The sequence below is a fragment of the Rhinolophus hipposideros genome (assembly GCF_964194185.1).
Source record: "Rhinolophus hipposideros genome assembly, chromosome: 2".
NCBI lineage: Eukaryota > Metazoa > Chordata > Mammalia > Chiroptera > Rhinolophidae > Rhinolophus > Rhinolophus hipposideros.
The window spans coordinates 74581955-74596288 of NC_138048.1; the positions used below are offsets into that span (position 1 = coordinate 74581955).

General features: G+C 33.2%; 1 protein-coding gene across 9 annotated transcripts in view; it reads right to left on the bottom strand.

Annotated features, from left to right (window-relative positions):
- Positions 1-14334, bottom strand: part of LOC308505216 (multiple epidermal growth factor-like domains protein 6) — a 607252-nt gene that overhangs the window by 120947 nt on the left and 471971 nt on the right. For all 9 annotated transcript variants that reach the window (XR_013994480.1, XR_013994481.1, XR_013994482.1 and 6 more), the window contains exons 6-7: positions 4991-5110; positions 3104-3226 (exon numbers count right to left, since the gene is read on the bottom strand). Coding sequence is in view for 1 of the 9 variants with exons in the window: in XM_081067036.1 (XP_080923162.1) it covers positions 3104-3226; positions 4991-5110 (243 nt within the window). In the remaining 8 variants the exon portion in view is untranslated. The remainder of the gene's footprint in view (positions 1-3103; positions 3227-4990; positions 5111-14334) is intronic.

The window sequence follows — 14334 nt, forward strand, 5'->3', positions numbered from 1 at the left end:
TTTTATGAAGGGCACATAATTCATTGTTAAACATTACTATGCTTTGAAAACATTTCCTCCACCTACAAGTTTTGAAACAACTCAAAATACCAGTTTTCATCAAGAAAGTTTTGTATGTCAGTTAGTAAATATTGAGGTCTGGTGAGAGCTGCACAAAGAACTTAGCCAAATATTCACATAAGGGAAAGAAATGTAAAAGTACACTTCTACCAAATGTATTCAACTCTAGGACAAATTGCTTTCCCAAGTAAATTCTACAGAAAACCTGTGCCTCATAACTCATTAGCAACATGATAACTGAGAATGCACTAGTCAGATTTCAATATTTTATTTCAGACGTTTGTAAAGTGCTCCCACACCCTGGCCACATTAAAAAGCCAAAATATTAATAAGAAGATAAAACCCCTCCACATTTCTTTGTGCCTGAAATGACTGCAGGGCACTGAGAGAAAGACTTGTTTCAGAAGATGTTGTATACTAATTAGTAGTTAATTATTCTCTCCCATTTTATTTAGTTTGCTCTTTAAGAGACAGGTACCACCATAGAAAAACTGCACTGTCTTTAAGCAGTAGAAATATACCAAGAGATTTAAGACTTCATTGGCACCCAGGTATTAAAAAATACAGAATTTTATGCAGTGGAGAAGAATGAAGAATTTGGTGAGTCTAAGAATGTTCTTCATGAGAGAGTTTAGTTAAGAACACAACATTATTTATTTTGTTTATGACTATCTTTACTCTTCTCCCTTAATTAAAAAACGATAAAGAGACATGTAATCTATAAAAATACATGATGACATTGAAAAGATAGTGTATTTGGAGCCTAAAGTCCCAGTTCTGTCACTTACTCATTTTTATCATTGAGTTTTGGGCTTTAGCACTAAGTTGTGGAGAAGTAGGAAGGGCATTTTTGGAACTGAGACTGCAAACCAGCAGTTGTGTTTTGGGCCTGTCAAGTTTATCAGTCAAGATGATGATTACACAGTTTGATATATTCACCTATGGTTAAAGGCAAAAGACAAGTGAAAATAAAAATCTGACAGTGAGAGAGGGGCCAAAGATGGAGAGGAAAACCAGGAAAGTATGAAAACATGAAAGAGAAGAAAGTGTTTCAAGAAGAATGGGGGTTAGTCAACTGTGTTGAAAGCTGCTGAGAGATCAAATAGGATAAAACCGGAGAAGTTAACATGCAGTCTGGTAACATGGAGGTCATGGGTGACCATGGAGGGGTAGAGATGCTAATCTAATTAGTCTGGTACGATGCGGGTATGCAAGATGAGAAGGAGGAGACATTAACAAAGTTATTAGAATGTTGCTGTGAAGGTGATCAGATTAAAGTTCTAGTGGGATGTGGGCTTATTGGAGGGTATTTCAAAGACAGAAGATACTGCACCATGTTGATAGGTGATAAGAACAACCCATTGGATAAGCGCAATAGCAAAAATTTTGAGATAATAATAGAGAATGGAATCCAAAATACAATGGACAAGACAGCTTTTGTTAGCAGCAGGACCACTTAATTTATATTAATGGGGTGAAGATCCCAAATCAGTTGCCAGCTTGGGTGGTTGTTTGCATCCATTTTGTGGATAACATAAGAGACAAGATAAGGATAAAGACAAAAGAGGGGTGACATAAAGATTTGGAAGAGAAAGAAAAGGTGTTAAACATTTATTTTAAAGAGTATGTAAGTAGACATGTTCTGATAATATAGATTTGTCCAGCCACATTGCTTAATCATTTAAGATTTATGGTCCTAAATTTCAAATAAAGGCAGTTAACATGGCTGTATTTTAAACATAGCAAAACTCACCTGCTAAGGTATAGATATAAAATGGGGAAAGAAGGGAAAAAGTCACTGAGAAGAAAGGTAAGATATGAAGAAGAGGAAGAAAAATGAATTGTTGATGTACCATGATCACGTAAGAGGCAGAGATACAGAAATTGGCCAAATAAAAAAATTCTATCATTTGAAAAAGAAAGGAAGAAGTAGAGGATGGGTGAGGATGGGAAATACAGAGGGTGTTAAAAAATGTATACACATTTTAAGAAAGGAAAAAAAATGTGAAAATTGCAATACTCAATATATACAGATAACAAAAGATGAATACAAGTCACGTTTGATTTCTGCAATTACAAGAGGTGCTCAAAGTGGTTACCATCAGCATCCAGACACCTTTGATTATGGCAAACTACTGCTTGAGCAATACTGACCAAAGTGTCCACTTGTATACATTTTTTTGGTACCCCCGTTATTGAAGTAGAGACCATGGAACATTAAGGAATTTATATTATATGTTTTTTAAGCTTAGTAAAGTAGGAAGTATATTCATCTACAGACTAAGTAGCAGATCAGCGGGGAGGAGATGAGAGAAGGAAATAGCTGCAATAGTTATTAATAGCAGCTAATAATTCAGCATATTAATATTTTAATATATTCATAATAAGGGATGTGTTAAATTGTATAATTGAGCTTAGGTGAGGAGAAAGCTAAGGTTAGGTGACAAAGATCCTAATTTTTTGAATAATAGGAGTAGAGGGATGAGTCAGTGAAAGAGACTGCAGAGTCAGAAGAAGCAGCTTAAAGAGGTACGTATAATAGAAATGAACAAAAGAGGGGAAAGGAGGAGAAGGGCTGACATAAAAGGTACTCAGAGCATCCAAAGTGTCAGACATTTTACTACAATCTAGAGCTGCTCCTTGTACTGCCGGTTCCTTCACTCCTGCTAGTTCCTCTTCCTTGAGTTCTACATTGGATTTACCAGTGTTCAATAAATATCTCATGGCAGAGGTGACGGACGAAGGCAGATTCTTCACCAGGGGGTCCAAGGGAGCCCTAATCAGAAGACCTGAGACTTAATCCTTGACATCTACACTGGGGATCATTACGCCAACTATTTTCTATTGACTGAGCCTCTATTTCTTCAAATTAAAATGAGGAGGTTGGATTTCTAAGGTCTCACCCCTACCCCCACCCCAGTGGAAAACATTCTCAGGAACTTCTACTTTGGCAGGATATTCAGTGTCATTCTTCTGTTTATTACTCTTGTTTAATACTTGTCAAATGCCACACATTCCCAGGGCTACGACTGTTGCCACTTACTGTAACACTGTTTTCCATCAGCTCCCAGCTCAAAGCCAGGGTGGCAGGCACAAGTGAAAGATCCCACTGTGTTTATACAGTGATGGCCACAGTGAGCAAGCTCCTCTGCACACTCGTTTATGTCTGCAGAGAGAAATACATAGTGGTTATGTCTTTGGAGCTCAAATTAAGAGTTATGTGTAAACCATAAAAATGAACTAGAGCATCCATTTCTCCTCAACCCCCAACATGAAGTGTAACAATAAAATATCACTTAAGCTCCATATTTGCAAATAAACTATAATAAACTATTTGCAAATAAACTGCTAATGACATTAACTTTAGTGTTTGTCTTATGCTCTCAAATACTTATTTTTATCAAAACCTACTCGTATCCGTTAGTTGAGAGAAAGAGAAAACAAATGAAAATAAATAGGCCTTATCTGTCTCCTAACAATACAGGTAGAAGTCGTTGTAATTTGTCTTTAGGGATATATGTCACATTCTCAACCAAAAATGGTATCTCCCTGATTTAAGGTAGACAGGACATGTGGCTATAGATACGGCAGATTTGGGGCCTTTATATGTAGCAATTTACAGTATATGTTGTACATATGATTGTTTCTGGGTCATGCTATTAAAAAGGTGGTGCCCTCTCTTTCTCCTGACACCAATAGCCAAGTCTATTCAGTGTCACTTCATTTTGTGGCCCAGGTAGTCCCTACTCCTGGACCCATTTCATCATTGTTTTTCCCCACTAGAACTTGCTCCTTGTATTGTCCTGAATGTCATCCTTATCAGGGTGCTTAAGAGAAATGCTCATTCTTGTAAGGTATTAGTAAAACCCTAAGTAGGCAGTAATTTGGAGGATAGCCTTTCTAGGAATAATGCACCAGATATTAAAAAAAGCCAACAAACAAACAAACAAACAAACAAACAAAAAACTTTGAAAGAGATTATATAGAGAGAAATATGTGTATATTTGCCAATTTTCCACAAATATTTAACAAAAGCCTATTCTGAGCCAGGTGCTGAGCTGTAAACAGAAGACCAAAGCAGATATATTCTATGTCAGAAAAATGTTCTAACAGAATCCACAGAAAATTTTATCTTAGCATTGGCTTAAAGAAAACATAAAACAAAAAACAAAAAACTAAACACCAATTTTTATGTCTAATTCTTTTTCATTTTCTCAAAGTGTTTATCAGTACCATAAGTCAGGAAATACTTTTATATTTTCATAATTAATCCAAATAAACCGTTTCTCATGTCACCAAAATGTCATGATAAAAATGAAGGATTCTGTGATTTCTCAAAAGTTATTAAAACAAAGACTGTCCCACAGGAATGACTTCATTTATCAGCTCTGGTCATGGAGTAATTTATCAGTTTCATCTTTGATTTGAAGTATGTCTGTTTTGCTATTTCTAGGAAGAGAAAAATGTAACCTTGTATAGAGTTTCCTTCTTTCCTTCTTCTTCTTCTTCTTTTTTTTTTTTTTTTGGTTTCAATTATCCCTAACTCCTGAGAACACTGATTTGTAGCACATGCTTGCTTTTCAAAGATTATCCCCACCTACTGTAGCCTATAATAATAATAATAAAAAAATCCCTGTGTGTTATGGAAGGTTTTGAAATATTAATTCTGGAATTCATTTCAGAATGAGAAACAGAAAACAAAAAGCATTAATTCTGAAACTAACCCAGAACTTTTTATTGTAACGAAAAATTTCACTGAGTTTTTATAGTATTATAAAAATACCTTTCAGAATGATCAAATAAGAATACAAATGTTCCTTTTTAAGGACAAATGAAAACACCTTTCTCCTAGCTGTTCTGACTATTCAAACTGAATTACCACAAAATTTCAAACAATTACACAATTAAGCCATCAGCTTTCACTTCCTACCTCCACAGGCCTTTTTGTCCTCAGACAGCTGGTAGCCTGGGTGACAGGCACACCTGGCCATTCCATTCACGCTCTGGCAGATGTGGGCACATCCATTCCCACCTGTGCAGGGGTCCATCTCTAAAAGCAATTAAGTGGTGATATTTGCAGTTAATTAACTTTAGAAAGGTATACAGAGTGGAAGTGTGGAGAAACGTAAAGAGGGAACTGGGGCCATTGGGTTTCTCACATAAAGATGGTAAGGACTCTTGAAAACTCTTTCCTACTTTCAGATGGAACTAATTGATCAAAAAGTTTCCCATTATGTGATCTGAATCCCAAAATTTGGAAAAAACAAACAAACAACTCCCCCCCCAAAAAAAAAAAAAAAAAAAAAAAACTAAACTAAAGGATCAGGGCCAAAGACAAATTCGCTTAATTTCACTCTTCTCAAAAAGCTATCTGCTGCCCCAAATTAAATAGTCAACAGAAACTCCTCCACACACCTTTGCTTGCTTTCTCTTTCTCTCCTCATCTTTTCTACAACTCTGAACAGCAGAATTATTTTTAGATAAAACTTTCTACCTCTTCTAGATCTCCTCTACCTCTGGATAACCAAAATGGTGTGAGGAGAAGGCTGAGTGGAGAGACACAAGAGAGTCTTAATTACCACTGCCATGGAAATGAAATAAAGAAGTTCAGGTCCACTGGAATTAGTCAACTGACCTCCTCTCCCTCACTTGTCCATCTTAGTATTAGTTATATTCCCTGAAAGTCCAAAGGAATGTGAAGCCACACATCCTATGAGGAGTACTTACATACACACAGAGCTTATCGAATTAATGAGTTAATTGATTCTGGTCATTCTATGAATCCAGCCTTGTGTCCATTACAGGCTGCTAGTGTGGAACTGCAGATTTCTACTGCCCTCAACCATACTTAAAAAATTAATAATACACAAAATATAAAAAACAAAACAATGTATAAAGCTACCCTGTCCCCACATTCTCCCATTTTTAACCTACCCACTACCATACATAAATGCTTTCATTAGTTTCTTGTAAATACATGCAGACTATGAAAGTACAAGTGATACAAATATCCATCTATCTATCCATCCATCATTTATCATCTATCACAGATATAATATACATTGTTTTGTTCCTTGGTTTTATGGTAGGGAGAGATTGAATTGAATTTGTAGATCAATTGGGAGATTACTGCCATTTGAACAATATTAAGTTGTTTGATCCATAAGCATGAAATGCTTTTCTATTTATTTTAGGTCTCTAATTTATTTCAACAATGTTTTATAGTTTCCAGTATATAATTTTTGCACTTCTTTTGTTAAATGTATTCCTATGTATTTTATCTTTTTTGATGTTATCATAAATAGAATTGTTTATTAATTTTACTTTCAGAATGTTCATGGCTAGTGAGACAGATTAGTTAGCATGTTGTTAGGTAGACAGGAAGGTCCCTGGTGGGATAAACAGAAAAACAGCCACATCCTGAAACTCCACGTTCTGGAATGTCTCCTTCACTCCAGGACAAAAATATGAGATTATGCCTTGACGTTAATAAATTATCTCCTAAATCCCTTTTGGCCTGACAAAGGAGCAGATCTGATAGATAGGAATAGGTTATTTCGTTAATCCCTTCAGCATGGGCAAACAGGACAAACCTGATAGATGAATTCCATTAGAAGGCTCCAGCCCCCTTCCCCAAGCAGGCAAGGGAAGGTATAAAAGTAAGAACTTTTGCCTCACTGGAAGTCACTGGACTTCCCAGTTTCGGGTACCCACTTTCGCTTGGGAGCTGCAACCTCTTCTGCCTCTAATAAACTATCTTCCTTTACAACTTTTTGCCTCTCCCTGGTCTGTGTTTCCATTCTTCGGCTTCACGAGACACGATCCTGGCCCTCACCCAGAAAATGCGGACAGATCAAACATCATTTAAATCATTTTGGGACTCACAGAAATATTCCTACTTCACTAGTGTATAGAAATCTAATTTATTTTTATGTATTGATCTTATAACCTTCAACTTTGTTGAATTTTTTATTGGTTCTAATAACTTTTCAAGTGAATTCGTTAAGATTTTCTATATACGTACAAGATCATGTTTTCTTCAAATAGAGACACTTTACTTCTTCCTTTCAATTTGGGTGACTTTTGTTTTATTTTTTTGCTTTTTTTTGCTCTGGCTGGAACTTCCAGTACAATGTTGAATAAAAGTGGCATGAACAGACATCTTTATCTTGTTTCTGATACTGAAAAGAAGATTTCAGTATTTCCCTATTAAATATAACGTTAGCTGTGGGTTTTTTATAGATTTCATTTATCAGGTTGAAGAAGTCCTTGTCTAGTTTGTTGAGTTCTTTGTATCATAAAAGTGTGTTGGATTATATCAAGTATTTTTTTTCTGCATCTATTTAGATGATCATGTGGGTTTTGTCATTTATTCTATTGATATGGTGTATTACATTAATTGATTTTCAGATGTTGGACCAACTTTGTTTTCCTGAGATACATCCTACTAGATCATAGTGTATATTCCCTTTTATACATTGTTAGTTGTCATTTCCTAGAATTTTGTTGAGCATTTTTTATATCTATATTCACAATCCTATTGGTCTATAGTTTTCTTTCTTGTGAAATTTTTGTCTGATTTTGGTATCAGTATAATACTGGCTTTATGGAATGAGTTAGGAAGTATTCTCTCCTTTTCTACATTTTGAAATAATTTGTGAAGAATTTACATGAATTCTTCTTTAACTGGTATAATTCACCATTGAAAACATCTGGGCCTGAGTTTTTCTAAATGTGAAGTTTTAAAATTACTAATTCTATCTCTTTACTTGTTGTATGTTTAACTAGATTTTCTATTACCAGAAGTCAGTTTCAGCAGTTTTTGTCATTCTAGAAATTTGCTCACTTCATCTAAGTTATCTAATTTGTTGTGATACAGTTGTTCGTAGTATTACCTTATTCTCTTTTTTATTTCCTTAGGGCCAGTAGTGATGGTCCCTCTTTCATTTGGGATTTTAGTAATTTGAATCATCTCTCTTTTTTCCTGTGTGAGTCTAGAGCGAGGTTTGTCAATTTTATGTATCTTTTCAAAGAATCAACTATTGGTTTTATTAATTTTTTCTTGTTTTTGTCTTCTCTAGTTTATTAATTTCTATATTAATCTTTATTGTTACCTTTCTTTTTTGTTACCTTTCCCTGTTCTTTTTCTCCTTGTGTTTCTTCTGCCTAATATCAACTCTTTAAGAAACCCTTACATTTAAGTCTACAGACTCAATTTGCTTCCCAATTTCTCTCCCTCTCTTTCTTTCTCTCTCATAGACACACACACACACACACACACACACATTGCTGGAACTTTTCAGTTTTGTTTCATTTCTTCATTGCATCTGTATGTTTTGTCACAGGTTAAGAAAAAGATGTTGACCTACACAGCCATATTTATACCAGAAACTATTTCTTTAATCTATATCCCCTACTACCAGCACTGAAGATAATGAGATAGGTAACTTCGTTTCTTAACTCTCAAAAGTGAGAGGTCAATTCTATCAGACACAAGACTATAAAGTAGATTGCAATTATCTTTTGTATGCTCTTTTCATTGACCACTACATCTGGGAACCTCTTCTCTAGATTTACTGTAATCTCCTATTGTCCCTAATGCCTTCTTGATGCCCAAGGTCTCCAAATATGAGATGTCTAATGTGATTCTAAGTGTATGTAGAGGAAATAGTTAAATGGAGAAGAGTAAAGGAAAAGGAAGTGAAGTGTTTTACACTTCACTTGAAGTGGTAAAATGATGCCACCAGTAGGGAAGTTAGCTATATATAATGTAATATCTGGAGCAAACAGTAAAATGATACACTTAAAACTTCTATGAAAGGAACAAAATGAAATTCTAAAAAAAAAAAAAAAGCTAAAGTAACCTACAGGAAGACAGGACAAAAAAAAAACAAAAACAAACAAAAAACAAACCCAAAACAAACAGAAACAACAAATAGAAAAAATGGCAGACAAGCTATATCATATCAATTATTACATTAATGTAAATGGCTTCTTGCACCAATTAAAAGGCCCAAATTTAGTAAATGGATTAAAAAACATGACCCAACTATATATCTATATATTGTCTATGTGAAGCTCACTTCAAATATAATGAAATAGGCCAATCAAAAGTAAAAGCATGGAAATGTATATGTATATATGTATATATGTATATGTATATATATATATATATATATATATATATATATATATATACACACACATATGTATATATATCACATGCAAACATCAATTAGAAGAAAGCAGGAATGGCTATATTAATATCAGAAAAAGCAAATTACAATGCAAAGAAAATTATCAAGGACCGAGATATTATATAATAATAACAGGAATAACAAGACTCAATACAGCAGGAAACCATAACAATGTATATATGTATAAACACCAAACAACAAAATTGAAAAATATGCAAAGAAAAAGCTGATAGAAATGAAGGAGAAACAGACAAATGCACAATATAGTTGGAGGCATCATCACAAATTAATAATATAGCAACTAGACAGAAAGCCATCAAGAACACAGAAGAACTTAACAAGACCATTAAGCTATAGTATCTCGTTAACAATTATAAAACACTCCACTTAATAACAGCAGAATATACATACTTGACAAGTGCACAGCTAAAGCAGTGCTGAGAGAGAGAGATTTATAGAACTAAGTATATTGGAAAAGAGTAAAGGTTTTAAATCAATCATCTAAGTCCCCAACTCAAGAACTTAGAATAAAAAAAGCAAAATAAACCCAAAGCAAATAGCATGAAGAAAATAAGGAAGATAAGAGCAGAAAGGAATGAAATTGTAAACAGAAAAACAATAGAGAACATTATTGACATAAAGATCTGGTTCACAGAATAGATCAATAAATTTGACAATAAAAGTGTGACAAGGAAAATATGAGAGAACACACAAATAACCAATATCAGGACTGAAATGGGATATTGCTATATACCCTGACGACATTAAAAGTAAAATAAGGAACTGCTACAAACAACTCTGCAAATATAAATTTGGCAACATGTGAAATAGACTCATCTCTCAAAAGAAATACAAACAACCACAACTTGTTCACATGAAATAGAGAATTAGTATGGCCCTACAGCTGTGAAAAAATTAATCCGTAATTTAAAGTCTCCTAAAGAAAAATCTTCAGCCACAGATGGTTGCACTAGAGAATTCTGCTAAACATTTAAGGAAGAATTAATACTGATTCTACAATTTTTTTTCAAAAAATAGGAAATAAAATACTTTCTAGTATAATTTATGAAACTAGTTATTATCTTGATATTAAAGCCAGGCAAAGACAATACAAAAAAAAAGAAAAACGAAAAAGAAGGAGAAGGAAGAGGAGGAGGAGGAGGAGGAGGAGGAGGAGGAGGAGGAGGAGGAGGAGGAGGAAGAGAAGAAGAAGAAAATCAATACTACAGATCAATTATAACTTGTCAATAATAATGCAAAAAATCTTTCAAATATTAGCAAATAGAACATAACAATATGTATACAAAATTTATGTAACAAGACCAAATAAAGTTTATTGCAGCACGCAAGGCTGGTTCATTATTCAAAAGTCAATCAATACCATTCTCCATATTTACAGAGTAAAGAAGAAAATTCACATCATCACATAAACCAATGCAGACAAAGCATTTGACATAATTCAACACACATTCGTAATATAAAGAAAAAAAGAATGTCAGAATATGGGAAAAATGGGTACCTCCTGAACTTGATAAAGAACATACACAAGAAATCTATAACGAAGATTATACTTAGTAAAAGACCAAATGCTTTTCTCTCAAGACTGGGAGCAAGGCAAGGATGTTTATTCTCATTGTTCTGTGTAACACAGTGCTAAAAGATTTAGCCGGTGAATAAGGCAAGAAAAGGAAACAAAAGGATTATAGATTAGATAGGAAGAAATAAAACTGTTTCTATTTGCGTATGACATGGTTGTCTCAAAATCCTAAGAAATCTACAAATTTCTAGAACTCAAAAATGAGTTCAGCAAGTTAATAAGATGCATGATACACATGCAAAAATCAACTGTATTTATATATATTACTAATGAACACACGAAGAGTTAAATTAAAAAGACAATGACATCTGCAATCACTAGTAAAATGACACACTACGCGTAAATCTAACAAGACAGCTATAGGATTTGTATGCTGATAACTACAAAACACGGATGAAAGAAACCACAGATAGATAAATTATTAGATGCACTCACTGTATGTATGAATTGGGAGACCCAATGTTATAAATACGTATTTTCCCAAAGTTAATATACAGGACTAATGCAAATTCTTATCAAATATCCCAGCAAAATTTTTGTATATATAGACATTTTTTTCCCCCAAAATAATATATGGAAGGTAAAGGAAGTAAAACAATGAAACATTTGTGGAAAAGAAGAATGAGGTGGGATCAATGCCTCTACTTGATTTCAAGACTAATTGAAGCTGTGTGGTAATGGGTGAAAGATACATGCAGAAATCAATGGAACAGAATGGAAAGCCCAGAAACAAATTCACACAAATATGCCTACTTCATTTTTGAAAAAGGTGCAAAATTCAGTGAACAGGATAACCTTTTCGAGAAATGCATAGTCAACCAGATGAATCTTGACCTAAATATCATATCTTAAAAAAACAAAACAAAACAACAATGGATCACCAACCTAAAGGTAAAACACACACACACACACACACACACACACACACATAAACACACACACACACAAAACTATTTTAAAAAACTTTTTAAAAATCAGCTTTATTAATAACCACTAGAAAATTGGCATCAATCCATATGAAAATATTTAAACAAACAGGTATATCCATACCATGGAAAACTACAGACTGTTGCTACATGCAAGCGCTTGGATGAATCTCCAGAAAATGATGCTGAGTGAAAAAAGCCAATCTGTAATGATTATATACTGCATAATTCTATTTACATAATATTCTTGGAAAATGATACATTATAGAAATGGGGAACATATTAGTATTTGTCAGGAGTTAAGGAGGAGATAAGCCTGAAAGGAAAGTGATTGTGGCTGTAAAATTGCAAGATGATGGATTCTTGTGGTGATAAAAATCATCTGTATCTTGACTGTATCAATATCAATATCCAGGTTGTGATATTGTATTATAATTTTTCATGTTGTCACCATTGGAGGAAACTGGATAACAGTACATGAGATATTGTCTCACAAACTGCATATGGATATAAAATCATCTCAAAAGAAAAAGTATAATGAAAAAAGCAAAGCTGCATGAAAACAAACTGAATAGAGTTTCAGTGACCAGTGGAAAAATATCAAAAAGAAAATATAATATAACTGGAATCTTAAAAGGAGAGCGGAGAGAATAAGTAAAATAAAAATTTTTGAAAAACTAATGACCAAACATTTTCCAAATTTGACGAAAACTAAACCCACATACCCAAGAGTCTCAATGAACCCAAGCAAGATAAACACAGAAACCTAACCATGGCACATCATAATCAAATTGATGAAAACCAGCGATAAAGAGAATAGCTTAATAGAAACCAAAGGACAGCAAAAAGAGAAGAAAAGATAAAAAAGACTTTTGTATCTTGTTGAAAACCATGCAATACAGAAGACAAGGGAACATCTTTAAAATGCTGGGGGAAAATAAAAATAAACTTAACAAAATATAAGTACCTATCCAAAATGGATATGACATAAATAGAGAAGACATAAAGACATTTTTAGGAAAAACCAACAGCTGAGAGTATTCATCACCACCAAACTAAACTACAAGAATGTTGAAGGATGTCTTTTGGGTAGAAGGTAAATTACATCGTATGGAAATTTGAACCTATACAATGGAATAAAGAAAGCAAGAAACTGCATATGTGGATAAAAATAAAGTCAGATTTTGTAATTTAAAAATATATTTAATAAATATTTATGTGGATTAAAGCAAACATAATAAAAATGTATTATTGTGTTTGTTAATATGACAATAGTACACAGCAATGAAACATAAATAAATGGAAGAATATTTTTGTAAGATTCTAACATTATACATAAAGCAGTAAATATCATTTTGAAGATTGACTACCATAAGTTAATGAGGTATATTGTCAATCCTAGAATAACACCTATTTCTAAGGAGGTATAACTAGTAAAGTAATATAGAGATAAAATGAAATATAAAAATCCTTAACTAAAGAGGAGGCAGAAGAGAGAAAAAAGAAATAATGAACAGATTAGATAAGTAGAAAACAAACAGCATTCTCATAGATTTAAACCCATATAGAAAAAGTACATTAAATATAAGTAATCTACCTACTCATATTAACAGGTAGCAGTTTTCAGACTTGGAAAAGAGCAAGACCAACTATATGCTATCTACAGTAAACTTATTTTAACTGTAAAGAATAAAATATATCTGTTTTCAAATATATCATTTTTTAAAAAGAATGAAAAGGATATACTATAATATCAACTGACCAAAAAAGTCTGGAAGAGATATGTTAATTGAGGACAAAGTAGATTTCAGGCAAAGTTGATTAGTATGAAAAGGGAAATTCATACTGATAAAGGGATCAATTTTTCAAGAAAATATAATACCATTCTAAGTGTGTATGCACTGAGTAACAGAGCTTCAAAATACATACAGCATAAACTGATACAACTGAGAGGAGAAGTAGACAAGCCCATACATAGAGTTAGAGATTTCAACATTCCTCTACCAACAACTGATGACAAGTGACAGAATCATACGAGGCAACATATGTAAGTAATAAGCTACAATATTAAGAATGACTTAAACAACTATCAAATATCTTAATTAACTGACATTTATAACTTCAGTCAATAATTGCAGAATATACCCTTTTTTTTCAAGAATATTTAACAAGATAGACCACATTCTGAGCCAAAAACCGAGTCTCAATACATGTAAAATGATTACAAATATACAGAGTATAATACCTGATCAAAATTGAGTTAAAATAATACAAAATGATATTTGGAATTTACTCAATATTTAGAAATTTAACAATGCAATTCTGATATCCATGACTCAAGGAATAAACCTCAAGGGAATTAGAAAATATTTTGAAGTGAATGAAAACATCAACAAGACGTGTAGGGGAAAACTAAAGCAGTGCCTAGAGAAATTTATAGTTTAAGTGATTACATTAGAAAAATAGTAAGGCCTAAAATTTAGAAATTTGAAAAAGAAGATCAAGTCAACCCAAAATAGACAGGGAAATAATAAAGATAAGAATAAAACCAGTG